Raw genomic sequence first — 13,636 nt, 5'->3', positions numbered from 1 at the left:
TTGTTGCCCGGGCTGGTCTCGAACTCCTGGACTCAAGCAACCCTCCTGCCTCGACCACCCAAAGTGTTGAGATTACAGATGTAAGCTACTGCACCCAGCTCATAGTTTGACTTAAAAAAAAAAATTAAATCTTGGCTTCATCTGAAATTTATATTCAAATAAGTGTAGGAGGCTATGGATCCAACTTTATATTTCCCTTGTGATTACCTAGTTGTACCCAAACCATTGATTAATTATACATCTTTTCTCCACTGATTTAAAATGCCACTTTCTTTCCATATACTAAATTCCCATATGTATTTGGGTCTATTCCTAGACATTTGGTTCTGGTCCACTGATCTCCCTGTTCACATGTTGATGCCTCATTGTTTTAGTTGGTATATTTTAAAATCTGGTAGGATTTTTCACTCATAATTAATTTTCTTTTTATAAGTTTCCTTATATGTTCTTGTCTTTTTTAAAAAAAAGCAAAATGAATGTTAGAATCAATGTGTCTAGTTCAAAGGAAATCCTATTGAGGTTTTTTTTTTTTTTTTTTTTTGAGACAGAGTCTTGCTCTGTTGCCCTGTTGCCCAGGCTGGAGTGCAGTGGTGCAACCTCTGCCTCCCAGGTTCAAGCGATTCTCCTGCCTCAGCCTCCCGAGTAGCTGGGATTACAGGCACTCGCCACTACCCTTGGCTAATGTTTGTATTTTTAGTAGAGACGGGGTTTCACCGTGTTGGCCAGGCTGGTCTTGAACTCCTGACCTCAAGTGATCTGCTTAACTTGGTCTCCCAAAGTGCTGGGGTTACAGGTGTGAGCCACCGTGCCCGGCCCTACTGAGTTTTTTAAAATTGGAATCTTATTAAATTAATAGAGTAATTTAAGGAAAAGCTGACATCTTTTTGATGTTGAGTCTTTTATTATTTAATTGACTTTGTGATCCACAGGAACATTTTCTTCATATAGATCTTGCCCACTTTTTGTTGAGTTTATTCTTAGGAGGTGTTTTGTGTTTTTTGTGTCTATTGTAAAGAGATCTTTTATGTTTTCTAGTTGGTTATCATTTGTGAGAGCTGTTAATAACAAGATGTTAATTACATAGGTATCCCACAGAACCCCTCTTTTTTTAAAAGTTAAGGCAAAATTCACATAACATAAGATTAATTATTTAAAAATATATAGTCCAGTGGTACTCAGTACATCTGCAGTGTTTGTTGTACAACCACTTCTTCTGTCTAGTCCCAAAATATTTTCATCACCCCAAAAGAAAACCTCATATCCATTAAGCAGTGACTCCCAATTCCACCTCTCCCCTAGCAGTCACCAATCTGCCATTCTTCTCTATGAATTTGCCTATTCTGGACATTTTATGTAAATGGAATTATATGTGACTTTCTCTTTGTGGCTTCTTTCCCTCAGTATAATGTTTTTGAGAGTCATTCATGGTGTAGCATGTATCAGTACTTCATTCTTTTTTATGGCTGAATAATATTCCATTGTTTGGAGAGATGATTTTTTGTGCATCCATTCATCTGTTAATGAGCATTTAGGTTGTTCCCACTTTTTGGCTATTGAGAATAGTGCTGCTGTGAGTATATGTGTACAGTATTTTTACAAATACCTATTTTCAGTCTTTTTGGATATACCTCGGAGTGGAATTGCTGGGTCATATGATAAACCTACATTTAACATTTTGAGGAACTGCCAAACTGTTTTCCACAGCAGCTGCACTGTTTTACTTGCCACCGGTAATGTATGAAGGCTCTGCTTTCTCTTCATCCTCTCTGACATTTGTAGTTTTTTTCTTAAATGGTCATCCTAGTTAGTATCTTAAAGTTTTTTTTCGAGATGGAGTCTTGCTCTGTCACCCAGGCTGGAGTGCAGCGGCATGATCGTGGCTCACTGCAAGCTCCGCCTCCCGGGTTCACGCCATTCTCCTGCCTCAGCCTCCCGAGTAGCTGGGACTACAGGCACCCACCGCCACGTCCAGCTAAGTTTTTGTGTTTTTAGTGGAGACAGGGTTTCATCGTGTTAGCCAGGATGGTCTCGATCTCCTGACCTCGTGATCCACCCACCTCGGCCTCCCAAAGTGCTGGGATTACAGGCATGAGCCACCACGCCTGGCCAGTATCTTAAAGTTTTGAATTGCATTTTCTTAATAGCTAATGACATTGAACATCTTTTCATGTGGTTTTCGGCCATTTGTATATCTTTGGAAAAATGTCTATTCAAGTCTTTTGCTTATTTTTTAATTGGGTTCTGCCTTTTTGTTTTTGAGTTGTAAGAGTTTTTTAATATATTCTAGATGCTAGATTCTTACCCAGGTATATGATTTGCTGTAATTTTTTTGGTTTGCAGTAGTTTTTTGTTGATTCTCTTGTTTCAGTTACAGAATTATATCATCTACAAAGACAGATTACTTTTTTCTTTTTAATTTTATACTTAAAATTTATTTTGGCTAAATACTTTGCCTGTTACCTGCAAAATATTGTTAAGTAATAATGGGGGGAGTGATTATTGTGTTTCTTCCTTTAGTGGGAATGAAGACATCATTCTGTGGATTTACAGTGGTTATTTAACCATATCCATACTATAAAGCCTTTGGGTGGTTTCCAGTTATTCACCACTATAAGTAACACTGTTAGCACTTTTACCTGTATCTTTTCTCTTTTTTTTTTTTTTTTTTTTGAGACAAGGTCTAGCTCTGTTGCCCAGGCTGGAATGCAGTGGTGTGATCTCGGCTCACTGCAACCTCCACCTCCTGGGCTCAAGCCATCATCCCACCTCAGCCTCCTGAATAGCTGGGACTACAGGTGCATGCCACCATGTCCAAATAATTCTTTTGTATTTTTTTTGTAGAGACGGGATGTCACTTTGTTGCCCAGGCTGGTTTTGAACTCCTGAGGTCAAGTGACCCACCCCCATCAGCCTCCCAAAGTGCTGGGATTACAGGTGTGAGCCACTGCACCAGGCCCATAAATCTTTTCTCTACTTGATATTATTTCCTTTGGCTAAATTTCAAAACTGTGAAACTACCGGGTCAAAGACTCCTGTAACTTTGTCAAATTCTTAGGGTTTAATTTTATAATAGAATGTTTTGTATTAACATTCTGAGGAATATACTGTACATTGCTGGAGTCCACTATACTTTTACATTCAAAAAATAGAACTGTCTTTGCCCATTTACCTATCTCCCTGCATTAATGGGAAGCAGAAGAAGAAGGTGGTTGAACATCTACAGAGGGATGATTTTAGCTTTTCTGATTTAAGGCCCAGGTTGTAAAGGTCTCATGGATCCCAAGTGAACTGTTGTTTGTGGCTTTAGGATTTGGATTGACAAGTTTCCCTGGGTGTGGTGGTATGTACCTGAGGTTAGATGAGTCATGCTCATCCGTGGCTGTCCAGCTGGGACGGGAGCTTCAGTACCTCTAAGCGTGCTGATGATCAAATAAGGCTTGGGAACCAGAGGGAAGTTGTATGTAGGTTTCTTCAAGACCAGCACCGTTTTTGTGCAAAAGTTCACCAGGTGCGAGTATAGAGGATCGTTTTCTGTTAAGCTCACGGCTCTGAAAATCAGCTGAGGTGACTGTGTGCTGTCAGAGGCAGCAGTCATTTGCCAGTGTTGGCATTTAGACATGGGAGTGCGAATGCCTTTCTTACTGAGCAGTTATTCTGTCTTTTGGGCCTTTCTTTTCAATTCCTCTGTTGTGACTCAAAGTACAATGAGTGGATAAAATGGAGCCTAGTCATTGCTGTTCTCTTAAGGTTGTTTCTAGAAGGTTTTCCCCTATGTATATGAATTTTTCCAGATTAGAGTGTCTTGTGTTGAAGATTCTGAACATAGTTTGATTCTCAACATAGTTCCCTGATTATTACTTGTTTCCTTTAGTTTCAGATGCTTCATCAAGATGAATCAAATAAAAGAGAAAAGATCAAGACAAAGGGAATGGACTCTGAAGACGACCTGAGAGACGAAGTAGAGGATGCTGTCCAGAAAGTTTGTAATGCAACTGGATGTTCAGTTAGTATTTCTGTCTTGCAGGAATGATTTAGAAGCAAGCATTGCTGTGCCTAGCTTACTTCTTAGTTTCGTAGCACCTCTCTAGCATATCAGCACCTTGTGGGCCAAAATAGGCCCATGAGATTTGTAGTTTGATTAGTGTATGTGGCTTAATGAGAGCTGTTTATTAATTTCCCTGTTGTTTGCTAGACTTCACCCAGTACTGCTCAAAGGTCTTAGGAAGTATGTGGATTTAATTTTTCCTGACTAGTGTTTACAGTAGTACAAATGCAGTTTTATAGAGGGAATTCATTTATAAGTGTACATTAGACGGTTATTTCAAGGGACCAACCTTATTGGAAATTGACATTTTTCTAAATGGAAAAGGTTCTGAAACCTTGTGTTAATTCTCACTATTACATCTTTATGTTTATGATTATTGAAGTAGAGCTAGGCAGAAAAATATACCCAGAGTTTTGAAGTGGTTTTTTTGTTTGTTTGTTTCTTGGATAGGATTTTAATTTAATAGTCCAGAACCTGGAAGCTGAAAATTATAATATTGAATCTGCAATAATTGCCATGCTTCAGATGAACCAAGGGAAGAGAAATAGTAAGTCCATGACTAATATTTATAGGTCTTCAAAATGGTTGTGTTGGTAATTTTCCAAATATTTATTTTTTAACCAAGTCACAGGTGGTAACTGTTCTGTCATTGATTTAGGAGTTGTTTATTGAGCACGTTCTGTATGTAGACATTTTTTACTAGGTCCTGTCTCTGCTTCAGGGGGAGTATAGTTCAGGGGTGGAGGGTGGATAATGGAGACAGATAAACTGGTGCGATAGTACATAATGGGGTTGGGAGTACAGGGTGCTGGGGGATGCATCAGGGAAGAATTAGCCTGTTTAGAAATAAGATGCCCTTAGAAGACCAAAATGATAACCAAAATAAAATGGAGAGAGAAATACCTTGTTTTTCTGGTGGAAATATTTAGATTTGTATTAGCTTGTGATAATTTTGATTTTTTTTTTTTTTTTTAATTTGAACCAAGTATAATTTTGTGACTCAGAGGAAAGAAAAGAGATGTAACGGCTGGGTGTGGTGGCTCACACCTGTAATCCCAGCACTTTGGGAAGCTGAGGCAGGTGGATCACGAGGTCAGGAGTTCGAGACCAGCCTGACGAACATGGTGAAACCCCGTCTCTACTAAAAATAAAAAATTAGCTGGGTGTGGTGGCGGGTACCTGTAATCCCAGCTACTCAGGAGGCTGAGGCAGGAGAATTGCTTGAACCTGGGAGGCGGTGGTTGCAGTGAGCTAAGATCGCACCATTGCACTCCAGCCTGGGCAACAGAGCGAGACTGCCTCTCAAAAAAAAGAGAAAAGGATGTAACATCTTATTAATTTCTCAAGTCATTTATTTAAAATGATATCAATAAATACTGATTGCCAGATGTTACATGTCAGATACTGTTTCTGGCATCATAGTGCTCCATGTGATGAGATTTTATTATCCACTATGTATTGGCTGTACTTTTAGAAATCTGTAAGTAACTTGGTCTTTGTGACTTTAAACAGCACCCTCCAGTGATCTGTGCTGTTCAGTATAGTGTGTACCTGCCACATGAGCAATGAGACTGGAGAGCTACGTTTTAAATGTTGTTTAATTTTAATTTCAATGTAAATGGCCACATATAGCTGGTGGCTAATACATTGGACAGCACAGCTTTAGAGCCTGTTTCTTTTCTGGGTTTTGGGTGCAAATGAAAGATTTTCCCATAAAAATTCATGTTAAGACATAATTTATCTAAAAAGCACTCTGCTGGTTGGAAGCTGATCAAAAGGCTGGTCAGTGGGTTATTTTAGAATTTATCTTCCAACTTTTACCAACTTTTTCTTCCTATGTTTCCCACTGTCTTGACATTCGAATTTGTCTCAAGGAAACTTACTTCCCTTATGACTGAAGTAGGGACCCAGGTAATTTTGGAATCATTAATACAGTCATCACCCTGTGTAACTCTCTCAGGTTCTCAGTTTTAATGAAATGTCTTTCTTTGGAAGATGCAGAAGAGAATCTTGAGCCCAGTGGTCGAGTGCTGAAGCAGTGTGGCCCTTTGTGGGAGGAGGGTGGCAGTGGTGCCAGAATCTTTGGAAATCAGGGCTTAAATGAAGGCAGGACTGAAAACAATAAGGCACAGGCCAGCCCTAGTGAAGAAAACAAAGCAAATAAAAACCAGCTCGCAAAGGTATGTAAGATGGGGTTGAATGGGCAGGTGGTGGGCAGGTGTAATTCTGTGGCAGTGGTGGTAGCTTGAGATTAATTTTATTTGTATTTTCCTTCTGATTTATAAAAGTAGTGTGGAAAATCTGGGGAATGCATAAAGATACATCAAGAAGCAGAATGACCTCACTTATCCTGTTTGGTGTATGCCGTGACAGTTAGAAGGAAATATACCCTGAAATTGTCCTCAGTGTACAAATGAAAAGCCTTCTTTTCCCACCTAACATTACTGTACATGTGGGCTCTTCCCATGTTTATCCATGTTTTTTATAAATGCCATGATCTGCAATGAACATCTTTGTGTATAAATCTTTGGTTTTTGCATTATTTTCTTGAATAAAGTCCCAGAAGAGGAATGAACAGGTTAAAGGTCATGGATACATGAATCTTTTAAAGGCTTTTGGTAAATTGTCACGTGCTTCCCAGAAAGGTACATCTCCCTCCCTTCCCTTCACTCCCACAAGTAGTATGTGACATCTTCCATTTTACTGAATTTGGAATCATTTTAAAGATTTTCACCAAGAAGTTCTGAGCTCAAAATGCCACAGTGTAAAAAGCCACACAGCAGAGGCAGAGATGCAATAAGCTTCTGAGGATTTTGTCAGAATTACCTGGGGCATTAAATTATGTGGGGAAAAATGTTCTCTGACACGTGTGTTTGTTACCAACTCTTGCTGGATGAGGGCTGGTTTCTTTAAGAGAAGAATGGAATTGATTTTGTTTGCTAGTTCAGCAAGGAAATATAAATTTAAATGCAAATTTGAGCAGCAGTGGACAGTAAATCATCTTTGGCGTCTTAGATTGGTTTTCCCTGTTCCTGCTGAAAAGCAATCTGTGCCCTTTGCCACCATCTCCCTTCTAGCAGGTGGCAGCTTGAGTCCCCCGTGCTTCCTACTCACCACCATGGCCTTCTCTCTCAGGTCACAAACAAACAGAGGCGAGAACAGCAGTGGATGGAGAAGAAGAAGCGGCAGGAGGAGAGGCACCGCCACAAAGCCCTGGAGAGCAGAGGTAGCCACAGGGACAATAACAGAAGCGAAGCAGAGGCGAACACGCAGGTCACCTTGGTGAAGACCTTCGCCGCTCTCAACATCTGACTCTTTGGCCTCTTGGGAGTTGTAAGAAGCGGCTGGAAAAGGATTGCTGTGTGCTAGACTTTCCAGTGAGGCCGTCCTTTTATAAAACGCAACACAACCAACAAAGCCCACACATGAGCTCACACACTGAGTTAGTTTCGTTCAAGCTGCCTCTTTTTTTGTTCGAAGTTTTATTAGTGATATGTTGGTGTTTTATGAAAATGCAGTGAGGCCATTCATATTCTGTAATACAAAATTAAAATACTGAGTTTTAGGGGCAGATAGTTAGGTCAGGAAAAACCTGTTAAGTGGTGGCTTTATTTGCCCTGAAAATCAGACTTCAGTGACCCTAGGATCTTTCCTTAACATTTGGGGTGAGTTTTGCTGTAATTGTTCATGAGTGGTTTAGAATAATTGTTAGAAATTCAGGATGACAAGTTTCCTTAGTTTCTCTTTCATTCTCAAACAGATATATAGGGTAGCTTATAAATGATCTCCAACTCAGGAATATGCTTTGATTTACTTCTAATCCAAGTTACTCAGAAAATAATTCAGGAATTGTTTTCCCAAAGTGACGTGAGGGTTGTGGCCTGCAGTCAGGATGGAAATTAACCGCATTTCTCTCCTTCCTGATTCTGATGTTATTTCAGATGGGATGCAGGTGCTGTTAGTTCATTTGCACTCAAGCCATATGATAAATGCAGCTGACTGTTAATTAGGCCTGGCCTTGTTGGAAAGTTGATAGTGGTGTTGGGTTTTTGGTATTTGTTTCCTGACAGTGGGGAGATGGCATGTTACTGCTTGTGATACAGTTCTGGAATTCTGATAGTGTGTAGAGCAGGGTCTATAGTTGTAACAGGAGACGAACTCCTGGGGTTTTGCCTAAGAGGAGTCTAAAGAATTATGTTTTTATAGGAGAAGCCTGGAAGAATAAGGTTTTTCATGTTCGCATTTTAAATAACGATTTTCTTCCCTTCTGTTCTAGACTTAGATGCCTTCAGAGAGATACATGGTAACTTGACCTTATGGGTCGCTAAACTTAGTATTGTGGAAATTAAATCTTATAAAATGCTACATTTATTTCTTTTTATTTAAGCCCTGTTTGGCATTTCAAAGTTGGGAAAACTCCAGCATCTGCTGGAAGTTGTTGGACCAGCAGGGTTGGTTGACTTAGGTTGGACCAGCAGAGAAGAGAACATACTTTGGTTGAGGCCTTCGAATCACTCTTCAGTTCTGAAATAGACAGACTTGAGCAGTGGAGAGATGTCATTCCTAAAACTGAGTTAGGTGGATATGAACTTAAGAACTATAACGTATGAGGCAGCCCATCTTGGATCATCTTTGTCTTTTGGGACCTAATACTTGGGCAAATAATTGATGCTGAGTTGAAAGGTAAATTATTAGTTATCTTCCCCACCCCTCACATTTCAGAATTATAAAAATTCGGAGGCAAAGTGAAAACTAAAAAGTTTGGTAGGCCCTGGAGTCATCAGATTGTCTTTATCATCAGGCCTTTGGCTTTCTTCAGTTTCACTGGTATCTTTTGGTTTTGTTTTTGACTTTGGTGGCTTTTTGTAGTTGGAGCATCAGTAGTCTCTTGGAATTGCTCCTAGGACATTGTGGTTTAGGTTTCTTCCTGGGTACAGTACATTGTAAAATTTAGCAGATTAAAAAAAGTACACAGCATTTTTTTTTCTGTGCACATCGCAGAGTCCTGAGCTTGAGGCTGTGTTACTCTACTCATTCCAAACGAATGAAAGATCTCTGTTGCCTTACTCTAAGGAAGTGGGATCGAGTGCGTTAGGATCTATGGTTGTCTTGGTTTTCAACTCTGGGCAGATTCCTGACTGGCTGAGTGTTTCTGAATGAAGATGTTTTCCTGTCTGTTTTGTACTGCTTGAGTGCAGAGGCCAGATCCTCTCAGAAAGATAAGATTGTATGCCAGAAATTCAGATTAGCAGTCAGCTTAAGAGAGACTTATTGTCAGAAGTAGTAGAATTGCTTTATTTACTTGGTTAATGAAGGTGGCCTTGGGCCCTATTGGGTTTTAGAAGTTTTAGAAGCTGCTAAAAAGTTATTAAAGAATATTGGGAACATTTATTTTTTAAATTACCTAATTCTGATAATAGGCTTCAGCATTTCTGGAGTATAATAATGGTGGTTTAAAAAACTAATCAAACGGCTTTAATAATTTTCTTTTATTACTGGTTTCACAGCTTTTCAGTTACAGTTGGTCTGTTTAGTGTGTTAATTATTAGGAATAGGGTACATGCATCCAACTTCAGTGATACCTTCTAGCTAATGGTTTCAATTTAGACTTCACTGCCTCAGTCTCACTGGGTACATAAGAAGGTTGGAATCAATATGCTTAGTTGCCTCAGTGGGCACTTGAAAATTACTTCACTGGCAGCCCGAGTGGAGGCCCAGTATGTTTAGTCCTGGGATGACTGTTGTCAGCAGCTGTTACTCTAGTACAGGTACTCCTGTGAACTCTTTATTAGGAACTGAATGTGTCTTAACCTCTGTGTTACATCTTGGCTGGCAGAGATTTATGTTACATGAGATTGTCTTGGTAGCTTGTAGTGTGGTCAGGAGAAAAGGGATGGCGCAGTGGTGCATAGCTGCTTACTGCTCTTATAAACGGTATAGAAAGGTTTTACGGATTTTGAAAATATTTTTTTTTAGAGGTCAAAATAAATACCATTTTAGTGGCAACAGCTTTGAACTAGAGAGGTAGATGTATTAAAGCAGCATAGAACCATAACTTCTAGATAATGTAGTTGCCACTAGGAGATATTAGAAAGTTAGAATGTATGTGTGTATTTAGTTTTTCAATAATAATGAACATACACTTTCAGGAGCAAAGTATGATTGAGAAATTGTGGCAGAAAGAATTTTAAATGTTAGTCGAAGTTGTCTGTAGTTTCTTTATTAAGCTCTGAAAACACTTCCAATGCCAGTTTGATTCTGAGGGCTTGGGAAGTGGGATCTCCCTTGTGGAGCAGCTGGAGCTGGCTGGGAGGGAGCCTTTCCATGGGTAATTTATTATGCCTGCCCTGCTTCCCCCAGGGAGCTGCTTCAGTGTGAAATGATGTGATTGTCGGGGGTGGGGTGGGAGGAGGGCCACCTTCAGTCGGGGAGTTGCTCACATATTACACAGGTAGCATCAGATGGACTTCGGCGCTGAACTGTACTAGTAGTGAGTCCCTGTAGTCAATGTGCAATTTCTCTAATTCTGAGAAACTCTGTAGACTCTGCCTGGGTTTTACTGGGTCAGCATAGAATGCTATCAGTTTACCTCTGTGAAATATTCAGTCAGTTGAAAGAAACTTGGATTCCTAGTCAGAGGTGACTAAAAGTTACCCTGACCAAAAGGATCTCTGCGGGGGGAAGAGAATGGAGCTTCCTGATTTTAATGTGTTGCGTCAGTGGCCCTCTTCGACTCCCGTTTTGGGTAGATGCGTAGCTCTTCACTTTCTTACCTCAAGGCTCTGTCTAGCCATGTTAAATCTTTAGACTCAGTCTGATGCAGTTTTTCTGTTTTGCCATTCTCATTATTCACAGCTTCATTCTCATTATTCACAGCTTTCAGAACAAGTGTTGCTACAACTCCGGGGCCTTTGACAGTTGTTCTGAGGTGATTTAATAATGGACTTTTTATAAGTTATGTTTTCCTGGCTCTAAAGTAAATTTTTTTTTTTTTTTGAGACAGAGTCTTGCTTTGTTGCCCAGGCTGGAGTGTGGTGGGGCAATCTCGGCTCACTGCAACCTCCACCTCCCGGGTTCAAGCGATTCTCCTGCCTCAGCCTCCTGAGTAGCTGGGATTACAGGTGTGTGCCACCATGCTTGGCTAATTTTTGTATTTTTAGTAGAGACGGGGTTTCACCATGTTAGCCAGGCTGGTCTCAAACTCCTGACCTTGTGATCTGCCCGCCTCACCCTCCCAAAGTGCTAGGATTACGGGTGTGAGCAACCCCGCCCGGCCAGTAAATTGTATTTTTTTAAATGACATCATTGAATTGAAGATCTAGATGGCATAAATTACGACATCTGCCATCGCATATTAGAAAGGGGACAGTCATATTTGTAATGTGGAGAGAACACGGAGCACCAGTCACCACGTGCACGGAGGATGCAGAGCTTACCGCGCACCGCTCATGGGGACCTCCGGAAAGAGCGGTGCCTTGTGGTTGGCCTGGAAGTTCTCTCCCAAGGTGAAATTCCTTTAAAACCTCAGGCTCTGATCTATGTCTTTGAAGCAGCTGCTTTGTAGAGTCCCTCTCTTTACTGTCCTCGTTAGGACTGTTTTGTGGTTCCATGAAAATGTTTAGCATCCTTGCAGAATTACTTGAGAAGGGGCTGGTACCAGTGTAAAGAATCTATTTCTGTAAAACTACGAACTTTTGCATAGGGAATTTATTCTAAGCAGGGCATAGCCGTGATCCAGAGCTGCTGCTGCTCACTGCCAGTCCTTGCGGCCGGCGGCGATTGCCGGACAGACCCTCTGTGGCCTGGCTCTCATCCTTGGCGTGTCAGCCTGCGGCAGGCTGCCAGCCGTCCATGACAATCGTGAGCTCAGCCACAGACCTCAGCTGGCGTTTTGATCCCTGGCAGGTCCCTCGAGCAGTACTGGTAAGAGGCTTCACACATTTTCCCACTCTTACAGTTCATTTTTCATAGTAGGAAGGGCCCTTGGCCTCCCCAGTGCCTCTTCCAGAGCCTCCACCAGCACTAAGCTCAGAGGAAAGAAGAAAAGGGCCAGGAGTCAAACGTCACACCCGGGGGCTCCCCTTTCCCATGTAGAAGTGTTGGCATGCGTCAGTCCCCTTTACAGAGGGGTGGATGTATCCGTGGAGGAGGGGCCTTCTCTCTTTCTAATTGCACTATACTTGTTCTAGCTTCAGTCTGGAGATACTTAAGACCTCCATGGGGTCGTGATCCATAGACTTAGCAAGTCTTGCCTTATCTATGGAGCTCGATGGTGAGAATTGTGACCATTGTCTGATGTCCATAGTTCCTTCCCCCTAGATTGTTTCTTTCCACGGATTGTGTTCATCTGAACCATTTTATTTTTTATTTACCAAAGTACTGTACTTGGCTATTTGCAGTGTTTTCAAAACCAAATGTTTCTTTTTTTGTGTTTTTAATCTTCGATACTTGGTGCAATAGAAGCTGCAAAGATGTGCCACTTTATCTATGAAATGGAGTTTTGTATACCAATAAATTCTAGTTTAAAAACAAAGTTTTAAGTTGTTTTTATCAGTATCTGACCACTGTTTGAGTGAATGCAAGGAGGCTGAGTGTGCTGGGAAATGTCCTTTTTGGAGACCTTTGTGTGGAAGCTTTGCGTGTGTGCGTGTGCTGGATTGAGTATTCTAGGTGTATAATAGTCCTTTGGGATCTGACTAAGAACAGCTGATTTTTGCTTTAGTGCAGCTAAATGCAGCCACCAAACACAATGGCAGGGTCATTCTTAAGGACTACACACTTAAGATTTCTGCCTGATATCTGAGAGCATCTCTTGATAAGTTTGAAACTGTTTAAATATGTAGCAGTTGTCTGTCAGCGGCCACTTTGGGCTCCTCTAGAACTCTCAAGATTGTTTGACCCCATTCAAGGAGGAGGCTCCCTGCCAAGGCACAGACAGTACCATCTGGGGCACAACTCACCTATAAGGGTCCACAGGAAACCAGAGCGAAGGGAGTCCTTCATTGCGTCCAGCCGGGGCCCCATCGACACAAGGGCTCTGGCTCGGCAGACCTCACCATGTCATGATTTTGACCTTGAGACTCCCATTCTCCCATTCTTCATTTTGTATTCAACAAGCAGCCTTCTGAATTGTCTCCCTGTTGCCTTGATACCAAAAAGGACTAGATGGTTTTCTGGATGAAGGTCAAGAATATTCTAGCTTCTGCAAGCAGATTCTCCCACAATCTCTCAAGCGATCTTCTCTGTGTGATTCTTCTTCAGTCCACAACTGAGAGACCCATCATCTCTGGATAGACACACACTGTCTGGTTCCTGAGCCTGTGAGGCCCAGATTCCAGACCCCATTTAACCTGAGATTCTTCCAGAAAACCTGCTATGGTCCAAAGTGATGTCCCAATCCAGGTGCTGCCCGCACACTGGAAAACTTCCATGGCCTCCTTAATCCCATTCCAGGGATTCAGCTGGGGCCAGGTGGCTGCTGCTAGGGATTAGAGGGGCTTCCTGTTTGGGCAGCGTTGGACCAGGTGACCTGTAAGATCCTGTGTGGGAGATAGGATGAGTCTTTAAGGACAGAGAAGTGTTCTTGAGCCA

At 41.4% G+C, this 13,636-nt stretch overlaps 1 protein-coding gene across 3 annotated transcripts in view; it reads left to right on the top strand.

Annotated features, from left to right (window-relative positions):
• OTUD3 (OTU deubiquitinase 3) overlaps positions 1-12,578 on the top strand; it is a 32,389-nt gene extending 19,811 nt beyond the window's left edge. The window contains exons 5-8 of one of the 3 annotated variants that reach the window (XM_019012021.4): positions 3,872-3,979; positions 4,496-4,592; positions 6,041-6,225; positions 7,181-12,578. In XM_019012021.4, the coding sequence (XP_018867566.4) occupies positions 3,872-3,979; positions 4,496-4,592; positions 6,041-6,225; positions 7,181-7,357 (567 nt within the window). In that variant the 3' untranslated portion in view covers positions 7,358-12,578. Of the gene's footprint in view, positions 1-3,871; positions 4,004-4,495; positions 4,593-6,040; positions 6,226-7,180 lie in introns of all 3 variants that reach the window. The other 2 variants (XM_019012015.4, XM_055386460.2) reach the window with 2 other exon arrangements.
• The last annotated feature ends 1,058 nt before the right edge of the window (positions 12,579-13,636 follow it).

Source organism: Gorilla gorilla, chromosome 1, assembly GCF_029281585.2.
Source record: "Gorilla gorilla gorilla isolate KB3781 chromosome 1, NHGRI_mGorGor1-v2.1_pri, whole genome shotgun sequence".
NCBI lineage: Eukaryota > Metazoa > Chordata > Mammalia > Primates > Hominidae > Gorilla > Gorilla gorilla.
Note: the sequence above shows the minus strand (reverse complement) of the source record. Positions and strands in the feature narration are given on the sequence as shown.